General features: G+C 33.8%; 2 protein-coding genes across 2 annotated transcripts; one reads left to right on the forward strand and one right to left on the reverse strand.

The window, feature by feature from the left end:
• The first annotated feature begins 1,238 nt into the window (after positions 1-1,238).
• On the forward strand, positions 1,239-9,304 carry LOC140059153 (uncharacterized). Its single transcript, XM_072104997.1, has 3 exons — positions 1,239-1,686; positions 6,597-6,846; positions 7,534-9,304. Exons 1-3 carry the CDS (start codon positions 1,606-1,608, stop codon positions 8,202-8,204), a joined length of 1,002 nt encoding a protein of 333 aa, XP_071961098.1. The 5' UTR covers positions 1,239-1,605; the 3' UTR covers positions 8,205-9,304.
• Positions 9,305-14,873: 5,569 nt separating this feature from the next.
• Positions 14,874-17,492, reverse strand: LOC140058104 (transmembrane reductase CYB561D2-like). The gene is made up of 3 exons (XM_072103660.1): positions 17,332-17,492; positions 17,008-17,045; positions 14,874-16,221 (listed from the first exon to the last, which is right to left on the reverse strand). Exons 1-3 carry the CDS (start codon positions 17,477-17,479, stop codon positions 15,703-15,705), a joined length of 705 nt encoding a protein of 234 aa, XP_071959761.1. The 5' UTR covers positions 17,480-17,492; the 3' UTR covers positions 14,874-15,702.
• Positions 17,493-17,612: the final 120 nt, after the last annotated feature.

Raw genomic sequence — 17,612 nt, forward strand, 5'->3', positions numbered from 1 at the left:
CATTTATCGATCGACTCTATATACTCTTCTACTTTTATGTTTTGGTTTATAAAGTTTACCAGTCCTAATTTTTCTTGACAAATTTACTTGCGCGAATCAAAATCTCATTCTTCCCATGATTTAGGTAGCTTATGGCAAAACTTAGCAGACACGTTCGAAATGAAAATCGCAGAAAATAATGAAATTGCAACGCGAATTTCAGTTCTGCGAAAAGTGATATAGTGAAAGGGATTAAGACCCACACAAGCCAATGCCAAGGTCAGTGAGCGCTTTGGGGCGTAAGGTAATTATATCTCAATTGGTATCGTTCATCAACCGTCAAGAAATGATTCAATACCTCAGGGTAAAAATTAGTTTTGTTATGTCCATACGAAAAACAGATCACGCTACATTATAAAACTGTTATATTTTGTTTATACATTCCAAAACAAAACATTAATTTGTTATTAATTTCAAATATTTGACAGTATGTGTTGAAAACACCATTTTAATGTCAGATAGTAGATATTCACTATTATCAAATATTGGATCGAAATAACAATAATAATAATAATTTTTCCAATAAAACCATTGATTTTAATTTGTTTCAATCATTTTTTAAACTGTCATTTAGCCTATTATATTTATATTATATTTATTTCTGTTGAAGAAAAGTCTTTATACAGTGATTGGGTTCTCTTTTGACAATCCTAGCTTTTTGTTTCTTTTTGTATTTTTATGTAGGCTATTCTGTTTGTCTAATTGTTATGAGTTATATTGAATAAATCAAATCAATAAATAATAATAAAATAGGCCTAATAATAATTTTTAAAAAAGTCAATCAGAAATTCCTTTATTTGGCTGTTATATTTTGTTTTACAAAACAATCTCCATTAAAGATGAGATATTACATTATCCCCATACATGAACAATTTTACCAGTCTGTTGTTAAAAAGACCATTTTCCCCAATAAAACCAACCATATTTTTTGTATAAAAAATAGTCAATCGCAAGGTTTAAATTTACTGTTTATTTTGTATTTTTAAACCCTAAATCATTTTTTCGGCGAATATTATAATAATAACTACAAAATGTTTATTTTCGTTTTGGACAACATATTATTTTATCCTGTTGACCAATCGCGTAGTTGTTTTATATTCATCTGGAGCTAGGGCGCCACCTTGTGAGTTTAACTGTTGAGCATCATATAAGAGGCTTGGAGACTTGGCGTGGAAGTCAGCAGTAGGCTGTAAACGGAAATATCGTGCGCATAACTACTAGAAACTCCGGAAAAGGCGTATTATACTTATAATCAGAAAACATTACCTGTATTGTGCTGTATTTGGCATTGACGTTAATTTCTATCGTCACAGCAAGATTAAGCCATAACTTTATTCCAGTTCTCGAATTGTGGAATCATATAACATGTAAGCATATCAAGACTGTTGAGGTATTTCAAGTTTAACCAAAGTTATATAAATTGAAATACTCAAAAACTCTATCAGGTGTGTTTAAAATCATATAATTGTTTGACCCGCTCCAGTTCCCATTTGTGGGGCTTACAGTGCTACAGGATTAATCTGTTTCAGTGAATGTTAGCATTATTTGGAATACTGTATCATAATCATGTGTGGTCGCTGCGGAGAATTTAGTGTTAGAAACTTTGGATTTAGAGGAGCATCGCTAGAGGATTTTACAGTTGCCAGAGTAAGTTTTTTGTTACTTTCTTTTAAATTTATTTATATATAACATCGAAATTAAACTAGATTTCAACTCGTAAACAAATTGTATATTCTGTCTAGGATACAGGTTTAACGCATGGAACGACATAATTTTCTGATGCATGGCCTAATTGTTAAAAATACATTGTTTTCGTCGAAATAAAAGACACACATAACGACATGTATTTTACTTTACAAAAAAATCATTCATTTTTTGGAGGAAAATCTGTAAGCTTTACATTTTCCTTTTCATCCTTTTGGAATTAATAAATAAGTAATCATTGTTTTTCTTATATCTTAAAATTAAAATTAATGCCATTCTCATCAATTTTTCAAAGAATAAAGGATGAACTTTTTGTGTTTATTACAAATACAATAATCGATGTAAAGATGAAGATAAAACTACAGTAGCAACGTTATCGGCTGTAGTGCTGTAGTATGAACAATTTGTAATAATCAGTAAAATAACAAATCGCTTGATATAAGGTTTCTGTAAATTAGGTAATGTGTTATACATCTACTACTCTAACTGCAGTCTGACACAAATTTTAATTTGCTTACCAATTCATTTTTTCTTTTGTGGGCTCTCCTCACTTTTATTTCATCGAAAAACGTATCATTATTTTAAAAACAAACGGTATTTATACAGTGTATTGAAAATAAATTGCATTGTCTAAAAACATAAACACATACGTAAAATTGTATGTAAAGGCAGGGAGTTGTAACTCCCTGGTATAGGCACAGAACAAAGTCTATATACAAACAAACAAGCATCCACATTAAAAAGTAAATATGTAGCAATTTGGATAATGGACATAAAACATGATTCTGAGTAATTATGTATTTATTTACATTTTTAATAGTCAGTATTAGTTTTATTTCCTCATACATTCATTACATCATCATCTTTATTGCAAAGTTATTTCACATCGTGTTATCAACATTCAGTAAAACTATACAATGGTTTAATATAACTGTGGTTTCGTTGCATTGTTGGTCTAAATCACGCACCATTTTCACACCCTATGTACTTAGTTCTCAGAGTGTGGTATAGAATAATAACTTGTCAATAGAGCCTACTCTATTATCAATAGAAATTATGCAATTCTAATATTTGTTTTATGATTTCAACATTTGGTGACTCACCAAAGTGTTCAGACAAAAAGAAACCCAACCGATTGAATGCTATTACTTTTTCTATTGTTCCTATTATCATAATACTTTTATATTAGTAGGCCTATTCATTCTTTATAATGTGGCACAAGTGCTACTGTTTTGTGATTGTTTTAGCTGTGAGGTGTCCTGACCTGTGGCACAGAACTGATGTATATTGTGAACTGATTTCTGATTCCCTGGAAGACTTAGGCGGGGACTTAGGTTAATCCCATGTCGTTTACCTGCCTTTAATCCATTTAATCTCCGGATCAGGTCAATTCCCGTCTGGTATTTGCATTAAAAAATAAATTAAAATATTAAATATTTCATAACAGAACAGTATACAGAAGAGTAAACATCATAACTGAACAGTGTAGGCCTACAGAAGGGTAAACAAAATAACAAAAAACATCAGTAAAATATGTATGGTGCAATTTGTAATGGGTCATATCATATTTCTAGCAACGAAACTTTTTTTTTCATAATTTAAATATAGACCTGTACTGTATTCTTTTGTTTCACTCTTTGTATACTAGACCTAACTACACCACCACCCGAGTAAGAAGGTTAGGGCCTACATAACACATCTTTTGTTTCACTCTTTGTATACTAGACCTAACTACACCACCACCCGAGTAAAAAGGGTAGGGCCTACATAACACATCTTTTGTTTCACTCTTTGTATACTAGACCTAACTACACCACCACCCGAGTAAGAAGGGTAGGGCCTACATAACACATCTTTTGTTTCACTCTTTGTATACTAGACCTAACTACACCACCACCCGAGTAAGAAGGGTAGGGCCTACAAAACACATTTGGGGAATTTGAAGTTTAGATAGATTCTTCAAAAAGATAATATTGAGTCTCAATGATCTGTTTCTTTATTCGAAGTACACTATACTTTGGTTTTATCTATAGTCTTATACTTGTACTTTATAACAAGAGAAGTTTTAATTTTATTTATTTATTTTATTTTTGTTATTTATTCAATTTCTGCCATATACATAACAAAGAAAACAAAACAATTATAAAAAGAGGCATGGAAAGACCAAACAGATGCTAAACACCTATGCTAGTTGGTCAGCCCAGAACAGAGAAAAATAAATAAATTACGTTCTACAATAAAAGCATCGACAAGAAAGCGACCACCAACTACACACATTTTCAATATCAAAATTATTTAAAAAATAAATATTGAGATAATTAAGTAATTTGGTTTTAAAAGAACTAACAGAAATATTTAAGTTGCGGATTTCACTGGGTAAGTTATTCCAAATTCTGGTAACACGTGGGATATATGATTGAAAAGAAGATTCTGTTCTGCAGCGACGAATATCAAAAAGAATACCAACAGAAGAGGAGCTACGAGTAAGACGTTGTGGATTACGAATATTAAATAAATTGTCAGTATTAATTATATTAGAATTTCTACGCCCTGGTATCCTTTTCTGATTATTGAAGATGTGGTAATATACATTATCTTCTAATAAGAACTGTCATAGTTCATAACTTTCATGACCTAGTATTTACTTTTTTTTTATCATTCGTTTGATGGGTCTTGCGTGACAAGTAATTTCTCCTTGAAAGATCCTCTACTAATGCTATTTAATCACTGTATCATTGATAGAAATTAATAAAATGTTGACTTTAATTGGAATCTTACATTCTTATTGACATGAAGAAGGTTATGTTCTTGCCTTATTTATACGACTAGGCCTATTATTACTTTAAAACTGTAGCAGCATTGTGTTGCCAGTCCACCGAACACAATGTTATTCCTATTGACATTTTATTCTCACCAGTTTTATATTCAGAAAATTGTTAACCTTTTTAAAAATCTCTCGACTGTAAAGTAAATATTTTTCTTAACGTATTATTTCAGCATCAATTAAAGAGAATGGAAATAGTTTTTAATCAGCCAAGTGTAATTACTACTTGCTGTGTTCTTTTTCTTTTGTACTAACAATCAAGAAAATGCTTACAGAAACCTAAATAATTTTAATTGAAGAAAGAGTAGTAAATGCACAGAACTGCCGCACGCGCGCGTTTAAACATTGATGTCAGCTTGTACGCGGCTTTTACACACGCGTAAACTTTTTGATAAAATCAAAATGTCTTCCCTCACTCCACTACATTTTACGAATTTTTTTTTTTGCCGACATTTAGGCCTATGGGCCTACTCATTTGACTGATATTACGAAACTTGAAATTGCACTCTGGCAATAATATTTTGGTTTCAGTCTAGATATTTCTGTGCAAAGATGATCGGACATGTCTAATTACTTTAGGAAGATTTCTCTAAATTTTAAACTAAATTGTGAGGACATTATGTCATCAAAATATTGCCTATTGTTACTGTTTGTAATATCTTCATATCTTAGTAAAGTTGCTAGATACAGCATAACATGTTTGACACAAGTTACAGTACAGTTGAATCATAGGAATTAGTTCTGTGGTTAGGTAAATGAGGGTAAAAACAATATCACATGTAACACTGTATTTATGAATTTTGCCATGATAATAATTTGAACATTTTGCCTTGATAATCTAAGGGAATATGCACATAATGATTGCAATTTATCTAAAAACAAATATTGGTTTCAACCATGGAGGAATCATGTATTGTTTTTAAATAATTCCTTCATGTGTGAACTAACTATTGCCTATGATTTTTTTTAAGGATGAAAATTGATTTACCTTGACCATCGGTGGCTTCAAATCCCCCATGCCAAGGCCCCCTGGCTAGGATTGTAAATTGTATTGGTTTATAATCTATGGCTATTTAATCATCCCATTTGTCAAACTAACTCCCAAGAATGGAGTTGGAAGTATCACGCTGAAGAAGTTGTAAATTATGCGTTAAAAGGGTCAAAAACTGTCAAAGTTACGTGGTACTTCATACGGGGCGCCGTCCGAAACCGTGAAGTCAATTCTATGGCTAAAATGAAGCCTAAATACACAAAATGTCATACACTGCAATCATTTCTGTCCTATCCAGGAAGTCAATAAAGAAGCCCTGATATGATGTTATCTCAGTAAAAAAATTACTTTGAGCGGTACACTATCTATTCTGTCAAACACAGACCAGTCACTGTGTAGTACGGGGCGCACTCCGACATATCTGTCCTATCATGAAGTCAATAAAGAAGCCCTGATCCATATGGTGTTACCTCAATCATGGAGGTATATTTTTATACCTCCATGCCTCAATACACAATTTCACTGTGGACGCTACACTAACTATTCTGTCCAATACAGACCATTATTACAAAATGTCACTGTGTAGTACGGGGCGCAGTCCGACACACTACAACCTTTTATGTCCTATCCATGAAGTTAATAAAGAAGCCTTGATAAGATGTTGCCTCAATAACACAAACTATTCTGTCCAACAGACCATGGTTTTTCTTCCGATAAAAAAGCATGGTTTGTAAAAAAAAACTTATATTTAGTTTTCTATTTGGTATGATATAATAATTAGTGTGTCGGTGACATTATTATGCTAAATCATTTAAAGTTAAATTATCTGTTTGCCAATGTATAATAATATTTTCTCATCTCATGTCTTTCTGCTTCTGTCGGAATTTCAGGTTGAACTTTACTGAAGCTTTATACTATATTAGCGTCTATTTAAAGTGTATTGCTTTTTTTCTTTTTGTTGTTGTCTTGTTTGATATCGAAATTCACTTTTACCAAATAAATAAATAAATGACTCATCATGTATGTTGTCTTTCACAGTGTCCTTGGCCAGGACAACCAGCATCCTACGTCACATATCGAGTACTGATTGCCATATACCAATGCTCCTGGAATGTTCTCATTCCTTTTTGGTGGAACAATAACAAGTTTTTCACTGACCACACGGAGCAAACGAATCGCTGGAAATGGTTTATCTATATCTCCAATTGGAGCTTTACGATACTAAGTTTGTATTTCGTAATGGCGGCCTTGTCGAATTTCTATCATCAAATTAAATCTCATTGCAAATGTAAGTATTAGAATAGCATTACCTTGATAGAGACCCTTATTAAAGGGACGCTTTTCGGGATACATCAAATTGTCCGTTCAGACCTAGTTATTTACCCGGGTAAATGAGTGATCTACCCACCAAAGTTACGTTACCGATAATGGCCCATGAAACCAACTTAAAAGCCCTTCACACAATATGTTCCGGTACGGTTCCAGTTCGGCGAAGCGAACGCCAATATTTCGCTTTCACGACGCTCTACGCGGCTAGCTATGCAACAATCGATATGGGCGTAGCCGGCCGCGTAAAAACGAAACATGACGTTCGATTGGATTTGCCGGCGCCGAACCGTGCCGAAACAGGTGTGACCGTAACCGTGCCGGAACAGATATGAAAGACCCTTTAACTCGGATAAATAACTTAGCTTAAACGGGGCCCCAATGCCCCCTAATATAGATGCTGTAGTATCATTTGAATGGAGGTTGTCCGAGTATCAAAACATATTTTGTTCCTCGTTCGTTTAATTTTGTAGCACTTTTCACCAATCACAACCGACACAGGTCCGATTTTCCGTCACGTGTGGTTGTTCAAATTACTCATTTCATTACGTCATTGAGTCAGGAATGAGATTCTTCCATGACGTCATACAATGTTTATGAGCGCGTAAAAAGTATGACTTAAATATTCTTTTTTTATATCAAATTTCAGGTTCACATGGATGTGGTAGCAAAGAAGACGAAATGTTATACGCCGATAGTTTTCCAATTTCTCAGGACTCAATCGTAATGAACGAGAAACGTAAAAGTGCGGAAGCCGCCGCCGATCAACCGTCAACCATGATGCGGCAAATATCCAGCGTATCAGACGACAAACTAATCCGTAAAAACAGAAGGATTTATTATAGTTATCAAACCGCTTTGCCGTGGTATTTTAAACTGACGTGGGTCCTACAAAGTTGCGCTTTCTCGCTCGTACTTCTCATCACCATTATGTTCTGGATCATTGAGTTTAATCCTGACGTCACAGATGTTACCGTCTGCAACGTTCATGTTCACGGAGTGGCGCTGTTTCTGATTGTGCTCGATTGTTTCTTAACCGCCTCCCCCGTACGATTTTTCCACTTTGTATACCCAACATTCGTTGTGATTGGCTACAGTATATTTACGTACGCTTACAATAGGTGTGGTGGCTTGAACGAGTACGGGGATACACATCTGTATAAAGATTGGGTAGATTGGACAGATATGGAAACTAAATCATGTATTGTGGCAGTGTGTGCAACCTTCGTCGCTGTTCCTATTGCGCATGCGCTTCATTGTATTTTATGTTTGATTCGAAAGCGGATGTTCAGATGTTATGAGAAAAAATACATACTGTAAAAAAAAAATTAAAATTAATTATTGTCACTGAGCCGAGGAGAAACATCGAATGCATTTCCATCATTACGTGTTTAGATATCGTATTTCATTGAGGCATTACTAAATTACTCTATAATGTATAGTTTTGTATAATAATTTACAATTTGTTGAATGCATACATACTCCATGCAATGGAATTCATCCATTGGTGTCCATTATCCATTCTTGAATATAATTGAATTCTGACAAACATGGAGTATTAAACTGTCGTACATTTAAGGCCTATAATTTTATTTACGTAAATTTGAGTATGTAGACATTTAAAATCCGATATACCTGTAAACATGTCGTTTTGATATAAGAGTAACGCACAGACATTAAGCGCTTAGAAGCATTGTGCAATAAGCGCTATATATGAACGAATAATCATGACTATGCATGTACTACACTGTAGGCCTTCGACATACATCATCATACAGACATTTACTGTCGATATATAGAACATATACGCATATAATGTAATATGGATATACAACGGCGGAAACGTGTAGACATGGATATATAAGGGCGCATACGTGTCGACATGGATATACAACGGCGCATACGTGTCGACATGGATATACAACGGCGCATACGTGTCGACATGAATATACAACGGCGGATACATGTAGACACGTGGATATACAACGGCGGATACGTGTAGACATGGATATACAACGGCGGATACGTCGTTTTATGTAGCGGTAGACGATACCGGTCCATCATCTCTCGTACAAATAGGTTTCGTAACAGATTTTATCCAGCTGCCATTCGGACACAGAATACGTATACCGTACGGAGAGTGATGTGACACTTTGTAATTGTTTTCTTAGTTTTTCAATGTTTCTGTTTTTGTATATCTCATAGCAAACATAATTTCTATATATATAGCTCTGCTAACTTTTCTGGCTGTTTTACTTACTCGTTTTGATTTAGCTTTTCGCTTTTATTTTGTATCTCCATTGAGATCCAGCCACTGATACCCACAGCATTGTCATTTTTTTCAGTAATTTGCCTTTGGATTTATATATATATATGCAAATGACAATAAATGGAAGTAATTTTCCACTAATGAACGTGTAGACATTGACATACAACGGCGGATACGTGTATATAACATCATATACGCGTAGTGAATATCAATACAGTACACCGTAAACAAACCGCATACACGTAGAATTTATTATAATAGAAATTTGATATTGATTAATAGCGTAGTATTACGTGTAGACATTTTGATATAGAGCGTGTATGTTGTTTCGATATGTGTACGTGTAGACATGTTATACACGTACACAGCATTACGTTACGTGTAAACATCGATATGTACACATGCTTACACATTTATACAGGTTACCGTATCAAGTTCAATGTTTAGCAACGAGAATAGAAACTTTCATTCCAATATAATTGAATTAAATTCAAATAAACTATTATTAAATATTAATTTATTTGGTCTTTAACTTTCCCTTTTTAAAGTTGTTTCTAGAGTTCAAAAGCCGAATGATAACTAAAGCTGTCTACACTATCAAACTAGTGTATCGACATAAATATGTGATCTGCCCAAATATGGCAGTGATATGCCCAAATATGGCAGTGATATGCCCAAATTTGGCAGTGATATGCCCAAATATTGTACTAATTATGACATCACCATGTCCATATAATTATGAGCACATCACATTTTTTTTGTCAATATAAAGTTTGATAGTGTACAGAGCTTTACATAAAGGGGCGCGTTAAGATTTATGGAGATTATGCTATAGAAAGTTAAACTTGTATGATCTATTGATTAAGATTTTGTATTTTCAATTCAATTCGAACTCCCAGGAACTTATTTCCGGTTAAATATAAAGTTACGAACTCATAACTCTTAGTAATCATGGTTACCACCACGCTCGTCCGAAATTCACCAAATAACACGTGGCTTTTTTTCTTATTTCGTCACCTGGGAGACTCAATGGCAACAATAATATTTTGAATGTGTTTTAAACACAAGGACAGCGGCACGTCCACCGCAAATGATATAACTGATGCCCTTTCGTTTCAATTGAATGCTACTCTACTCACTCTTTCATTACAATAGACATTCTTCGAAGTGCGTTTTATAATTGGCAATTAAATCAAAGAATGCATAATGGTAATTTAATTAATAGGCATATATTATTGTACTGTAAGAAGGTCAATGACCCCCCTTAATTGGTGACGCTCTATGGAATTCAACTTCAATAGAGAAGCGGACTTGGAACTTTGCCACAAAAATTGTGAGACTGAATATTGCCAATTAACACGTAGAATACTATACTAGCATTTTGACAGTGTAATGATTGAACAACAGTTCAATTGACACGGTCATGAAAATTATATAATGTGAGTCAAGATCATCATATTCGTCATCATCATCATTGTTGTCATCGTCAAAATTGTCGTCATCGTCATCAGCAACATTGTCGTCATCATCAACTACAACATTGCCATCATCAACTTTGTCGTCATTATCATCAACTTTGTCGTCATTATCATCATCATTGTCGTCATTATCATCATCATCATTGTCGTCATCGTCAACATTGTCGTCATCATCATCAGCAGCAACATTGTCGTCATTATCAACAACATTGTCGTCATCATCAACAACATTGTCGTCATCATCATCAGCAACATTGTCGTCATCATCATCAGCAACATTGTCGTCATTATCAACAACATTGTCGTCATCATCAACAACATTGTCGTCATCATCAACAACATTGTCGTCATCATCATCATCATTGTCGTTATCATCAACATTACCAAGCCTTTTCACAACTGTAATCTTTCTAAGTCATTCACTCATTATTATATATATATATTTTTATATGTTGCGATATAGTATTTTTAAATTTTTGTCTATGTTCGATGTTCTATTCGTATTTTTATCAGATCTTGTATTTTTGTATTCATGACTTTCTATATTTATAATTGTTTGAGAGCTTGTCAACGAAACGAATTTCCTTTTGGACCAATACATTTCTGTATTCTGTATTCAATTCAATTATTTCTGAATCTGTGATACAAAAAGTAAAATTACGTATACATTAATTAAAAATAAACAAGACTGTACTAATTACTATTACTCATGTAAGGAAGACTTTCCACCCGGAGAGAATCTTTGACGTATATGAGACGTTGTCTAAACAAATATTTTCACTTGAATTGAGTCTACACCAGGCCATATATCGATTTTCTTAAAAAATCATAAAAGGAAAGAATTCTACAATCCGTAAACATGAGGCTGGCACTACAAGCATGAAGGAACTAAATCCCTCATTGATATACTGGAGTTTAATTAATTATTTAATTAACACATTTATAACCGCAACAGATTAGGAAATCTATAGCTGTGAGAAGGAGAAAGTTGAGGCGGATTTTTCTCATTCTCAGATTTCCTCATTTTTACCGTTTTTAATGTACAGTATAACAAAATCATGGTTATATACAAATTTATTTCATTCTCAAATTTAGTTTATTTGAACCAAGGTAGTTCACAGTTATGTATATTGTAATGAGTGACTCCTGTACGGGGCGCCGTATGGGACATTGCTAATTTTGTCGTCCTGCACCTTATACCTATCATGACACACCTGGCGAAAGGTGAATATGTCGCACGCTTTACTGAAATTGACTCGACTTTAAAAAATCCGAAACATTCTTGATTACAGGCAGCCTACTATGCTTGGCATGTATCATCTACTCGACATGCATTCTACAGAATTTACACGATTAGATGATGTATCGTAGTTATTCATTCAGTAAAAACACGAAAGGATACGAAATGTTTTCGATCATTTAGAACGATAAAACAAGACTATTAAGACCAAAATAAACCGAAAACTGACGAATACAAGGGGCGCAAGGCCACAGCCTTCCCTCCCTCATTCGCAGTTAAAATGAAATTATGTAAAATACTGTATAAAAGAATGATAGGTCAGAATATAAATTTAAATGGTAACCTCCCCCAACCCCTCGATCAGAAAACACATGGATGTTTTGCTTTATCTGTATTTAAATGTTGGTTTGAAGAAATGTCGCAAGAAAACACCATGGAATCCTCTCTCTTTTATTTGGAGTAAAATTGAAAAAAAAACTGTTTTAAATTGTTTTAGAATCAATTGAAGACAAATAAAACATTCGATTCGTTTTGGAAATATAAGGAAAGCAGATTATTAAAAGATCAGGAATTAAAAACAATTTCCGTATCATAAACAAAATGAGTATTTATGACCTGCAGTTTGTTCAATAAAATGTTTAATTGTTTTAGAATCAATTTGAGACAATAAAACATTCGCTTACTTTTGAAAAGATGAGGAAAACTTCATATTTTTGATAATTGTTAGAAACTGAAAATAATTTCCGGATAAAAAAATGAGTATTTTGGCCTATTAAAACATGACGTCACGAGTTACCGCATTATGTCATTGCGTTGGAACGAGAAATATCGTTCATAACCCGTCATAAAGTATGCAGTAAGCATAAAGGCCAAAGTTTATCACGTATAGCCTAGAATTAATTAAAATGGGGACAATGCCTTATGTGGACAGGCTAGAGTTACCTGGGTTGGATTTGTCAATTAAGGAGAGGGTTCTATAACTGTATGTTAAGTTATGACCAGAGTAAATTTATTTTTCTTTGTTTTATACAGTGAATCCAGAAGAGAATAATTTTTTTTGCTATGAGGACAATAAAATACAACAGAGCTAGCTTTTGGGACACCAGTTACTCATTATCAAGGTGATACTTTCTTTGAAACAAATGAGGGCAATTATACGTATAATTATACGTCAATCATTTTCAAGGAACAGCCTCTTTTCAAAGGACACCCCTTTTCAAGGAACATCCTTTTTCAAGGGACAACCTCTTATTAAGGGACACCCCTATTATTGGGATTCGCCTTTTCAAGGGACTCCACTATTAAAAAGACCGCCTTATTCAAGGGACACCTCTATTATAAGGGCACTCCTATTTAAGGGACACTCCTATTCAAGGGACACCCCCATTCAAAGACTCTCCCAATCAAGGGTTAACCTTATTCAAGGCACACCGCTATTCAAAGCATCTCATATTCAAGGAACAATTGTTATTCAAGGGACACCTCTATTATAACGACATCCACATTATAGCGACACCCTTATTATAAGGACACCCCTATTTAAGGGACATCCCATTCAAAGACTCTCCTATTCAAGTGACACCTCCATTCAAAGACTCACTCCCTTATTCAAGGAACTCCCATATTCAAGGAACACCCCTATTCAAGGCACTCCCCTATTCAAGGGATATTGTTGTTGTTGGGTCCCGAAAGTGTCACCCTAACAGGGTTATACTGTATTATCTTTTTGTATACATTTAATTCAATTTGCTAATGATTGTGTTGCAAGAAAAGATTGACATCATTTTCGGTTGAATCTTCATGTTCTTACAGAGAATATTACAGTGTCTAGAAAACAGCAACGTATCAGACAGAGGCCCTTTGTTATTTTTATTAGTACAATTACTGGTGGTCAAAAGGCATAATTTCTGTCTGAACTACACTTTTGTAGCGTGTCAATTTCCACATAATACAAAATTACTGTACAAACCCAGTGTATTGTAAGAAACATGAATGCCTGACCTATTTATTAAAAAAACAAACAGCACGTAGCAGACAGTAAATATGTTATTTCTATTAGAAGAAAAGTAAATGATTGAATTCATAACTAATACAGAATGCAAACAATGTTCCCAAGTGACTAACTCATATGGTTACAGGGGAAGTAATATACGTTACAATGAGTTCAATGAGGCCCTACATTTTGAAGTAAGAGCTACAGGCATGCATTGCAGATTGGGTAAATAAAATCAGCTAAGGCTCTGTCTACACTGTCATATTTTATGTGATGTGCCCATATATGGATATGATGATGTCATATCACTACCGTATTTGGTCATATCACTACCATATTTGGGTACAGTACATCACACTTTTGTTTATCAACTAGTTAGATAGTGTTAGACAGAGCCTTTGAGTGACTCGAGTAGTATCTCACCCTCTTCCCTGGTCAAATTTATAAATAAAAACTGTGAAATTACGATGAAAAAACATGATTTTTCTTAAAATGGTCAAATACTTTTCAAAATTAACAACATTTGTAGTCGTTCAAACGGATGGTGATCATGTCTGTTACCATGTGATGCCCCATAAATTGAAAAAAAAAGGATAAACTAGGATCTTGGAAAGAAGCCTACCAAAGAGTACTACAAATGAAAGCCATCGGCTTTTTATTCGCGGTTTTACGGTATATCTATATAATCATTGGGTAACATTTTGTCATTCTCTATCAGATAGAATCTGATTTATGTTCGAATAAATTTAATATGTTCATCCAGCAGTAGTGGTCTCTGATTGGAGGTTCTTAATAGGTAGGGGTAAGAATACAGTGTAGAACATCTTTGAGACACCTCTATTAAGGGGACATTTCCCATGAAACGAACAAGGGGAAATCATATGTTTAAACCACGGTTAACCCCTATTTAGGGGACACCCCTATCAAAGGAACACCAAATGGGTCCCAAAAGTGCCCCTTTATAGGGATCCTACTGTATACAGAACTGTATGATTAAAATACAAATAAATACAAAGTGATAGAAGTTGGTGGTTTTTATTTTCAAAAATTCATGTGGGCAATATTGACAATTAAAAAAAAACAGTATGCGATTGTGAAATATATTATTAATTTGCTTTGATAAATTATTTTATTTCAATTTCTCATTTAAAAAATTATTGGCACAAAATTAAGACGGTTATTTCTTAAATAGCTTTCAGACTTAAATATGAGAGGTAGGTGTGAGAATAGAATTAGAGAAACAATAGGCCTATAAAAGGTACAGTAATATTTCAACCATAAAAGCATGTACAGTATGTTATCCATAACAGGACGTATGTCACCCATAAAAGGACGTATGTCACCCAAAAAAGGGCATTATGTCTCCCATAAAAGGACATATGTTAACCATAAAAAGATGTCACATAAAAGGATGTATGTTACCCATAAAAAAATGTATGTCTCCCATAAAAGGAAAAATCCATAAAAGGATGTATGTCACCCATAAAAGGATGTACGTTTCTCATAAAAGGACGTATGTCTCCCAAAAAAGGGCATTATGTCTCCCAAAAAAGGGCATATTATTATGTTAACCATAAAAAGATGTCACACATAAAAGGATGTATGTTACACATAAAAGGATGTATGTCTCCCACAAAATGACAAATCCATAAAAGGATGTATGTCACCCATAAAAAGATGTATGTCTACCATAAAAGGACGTATGTCTCCCATAAAAGGACGTATGTCACCCATAAAAGGACATAATGTGCAAATAAGCTTACATTTTTAACGAATAGTACCAACATGCAATCAATTTCAAAACAAAAATTACTGAAGCGGAATAAAAATTACCATAATTAATAATGTTCAGACGATTTCTTTAATGCTCGAGGCATGTATTCCGACGTGATTTGATTCATGACAACTAGGGCTAGCCACGCCGGGCAACCGAGACACACGTACCACCAAATACCAGACACTTTCCCCGTGAACCAGTTTGAATACAGCGCCAGAACGAACGTAGCATAAATTAGACTAAAAAGTACGAGTCCGGATGTTGCATGATACAACTTTAAATCGCCAAGTTTGAATCTACCAGCAAAGTATTTATGATAAAGAATTGGTACACCTCCCATTGCTTGCACAGAGCAGTAGATCAGTGTGACCAATCCGATGCGAGCGTGCCATGATGTCAGATGAGGCTTGTCGTTGATTGCTTTATTGACAAAGATCACGGTAAAGCCGACTGCGGCACATATTAATGCGCAAGTGTTCGTTATCCAATGATAACTGGTTTTCACTTTTCGGTTTGCTTGCGGAAGGAGGGAACTTTCTGGTGAGAAGAAGATGACGGCTTCGAACATCAAAAAAGCAAACTAAGAAAGTGAAAAACAAAGACAAAATTATGTTAATTTTAGTGAAAGGGTGAATATTATTTATGAAATCAATTGAAAAGATATATATAATATAAATTGTAATTATTAATATCTATTGACACCATATCTAGTACATCTCTATCTAGTGATTGTTAAAGATGTATTGTCTCTTAAAACACAAAAAATGAAGGTCAAAATATTCTAAATTGGCCATATCAAAGTAACGTTAAAGTTATTCACTTTAAGTCAAAAATACGAGCCAAAAACAACAAGTTTACGTAATTAATAGGTAAATTATTTTTATTAAATTTCGTCTGGAAAATCGTTTACAACTCGTCACGGTTGAGAAGGTGTTTTCACACAGATCGCAAGGAAGTTTTATTATTATGCATACAGAGTAGCCAAACAAGCGCATTGTATCATGAGATATGTTTTGATCAAAAACTTTGACTGGAAGTCAAAGTTATTTTTTGAACAAAAAAACGTCTGTATTTCAGTTAAATTATTTTTTTTGGTGAAAGGTAATAACTATTATGATACTTCAAAATGACCCACTTTTCATCGAAATCTTAATTTTTTTTTTTTTTGAATTAGTAAAAGGGACAATACATCTTTAAATTATAGTTAATTACAAAATATAGTTTTTATTATTTTATTATAATTCTCTGTTTTGTTTTGTAACCTTAAACCTAAATCGATGTTTTTCCAAAAACTTTGGAAATCAATCTCTTGCATTCAATATCTATGAATAAATAATAATTAATATTGAATAATTAATTGACTTACTGCTAAAGTCATTAATGTTGGGTGCCAGGAAAACAGACCTGAAAAAAAAATTGTTTAATAATAGTAAAGACCTTACAAGATCAATAATTAAATAATATTTTTTTAGACTACAGTAGCCTTAATTATTTACAATACAATACAGTATAATCTTTTTCCCTTTTCTATATCAAGTCGTTCTATAGCTAAGCCTACCTCCGACCACCGCCCATAATGACCTTGGCCAACCTTGCCACGAAACGGGATGCCAGTCTCCGCGGGGAGGTTACTGTGGCATGTGTATCTCTCTATTCTTCTAGGCCTAGCTTTAGCTACACAAATACTTACTTGATCCAGGCCAGGCTTCGTAAATTATGAAGCCCGTGAATCCAATAGATATAAGATGTGCTACCATTGCTAAAAAGTTTCGAATTCTTTTACAGATTCCCACTTTAAATTTAGTTTTCTTCTCTGATTTCTTATTTGTTTCGGCCATGGAAAGTCTTATCATGAGAACATTCCACTAATTACTGGGTAAGTTACCGAATGTTTTTATAGCTAGCTACCCAAAAATACATACAAACACAGCATTTTTAGCTTTTTAATGTTTAAAAGTTGTTATGTTTTAT

This window comes from Antedon mediterranea, chromosome 9 (assembly GCF_964355755.1).
Source record: "Antedon mediterranea chromosome 9, ecAntMedi1.1, whole genome shotgun sequence".
In the NCBI taxonomy this organism is placed as follows: Eukaryota; Metazoa; Echinodermata; class Crinoidea; order Comatulida; family Antedonidae; genus Antedon; species Antedon mediterranea.

What these genes read in the sequence shown, in the direction of transcription:
- LOC140059153 (XM_072104997.1), top strand. Translation starts at nt 1,606, where the DNA reads ATGTGTGGTCGCTGCGGAGAATTTAGTGTTAGAAACTTTGGATTTAGA. An exon ending in AGGATTTTACAGTTGCCAGA is followed by an intron (nt 1,687 to 6,596) that starts GTAAGTTTTTTG and finishes TGTCTTTCACAG; the next exon opens with TGTCCTTGGCCAGGACAACC. An exon ending in AATTAAATCTCATTGCAAAT is followed by an intron (nt 6,847 to 7,533) that starts GTAAGTATTAGA and finishes ATCAAATTTCAG; the next exon opens with GTTCACATGGATGTGGTAGC.
- LOC140058104 (XM_072103660.1), bottom strand. Translation starts at nt 17,479, where the DNA reads ATGGCCGAAACAAATAAGAAATCAGAGAAGAAAACTAAATTTAAAGTG. An exon ending in CGAAGCCTGGCCTGGATCAA is followed by an intron (nt 17,046 to 17,331) that starts GTAAGTATTTGT and finishes TTTTTTTTTCAG; the next exon opens with GTCTGTTTTCCTGGCACCCA. An exon ending in CAACATTAATGACTTTAGCA is followed by an intron (nt 16,222 to 17,007) that starts GTAAGTCAATTA and finishes TCACTTTCTTAG; the next exon opens with TTTGCTTTTTTGATGTTCGA.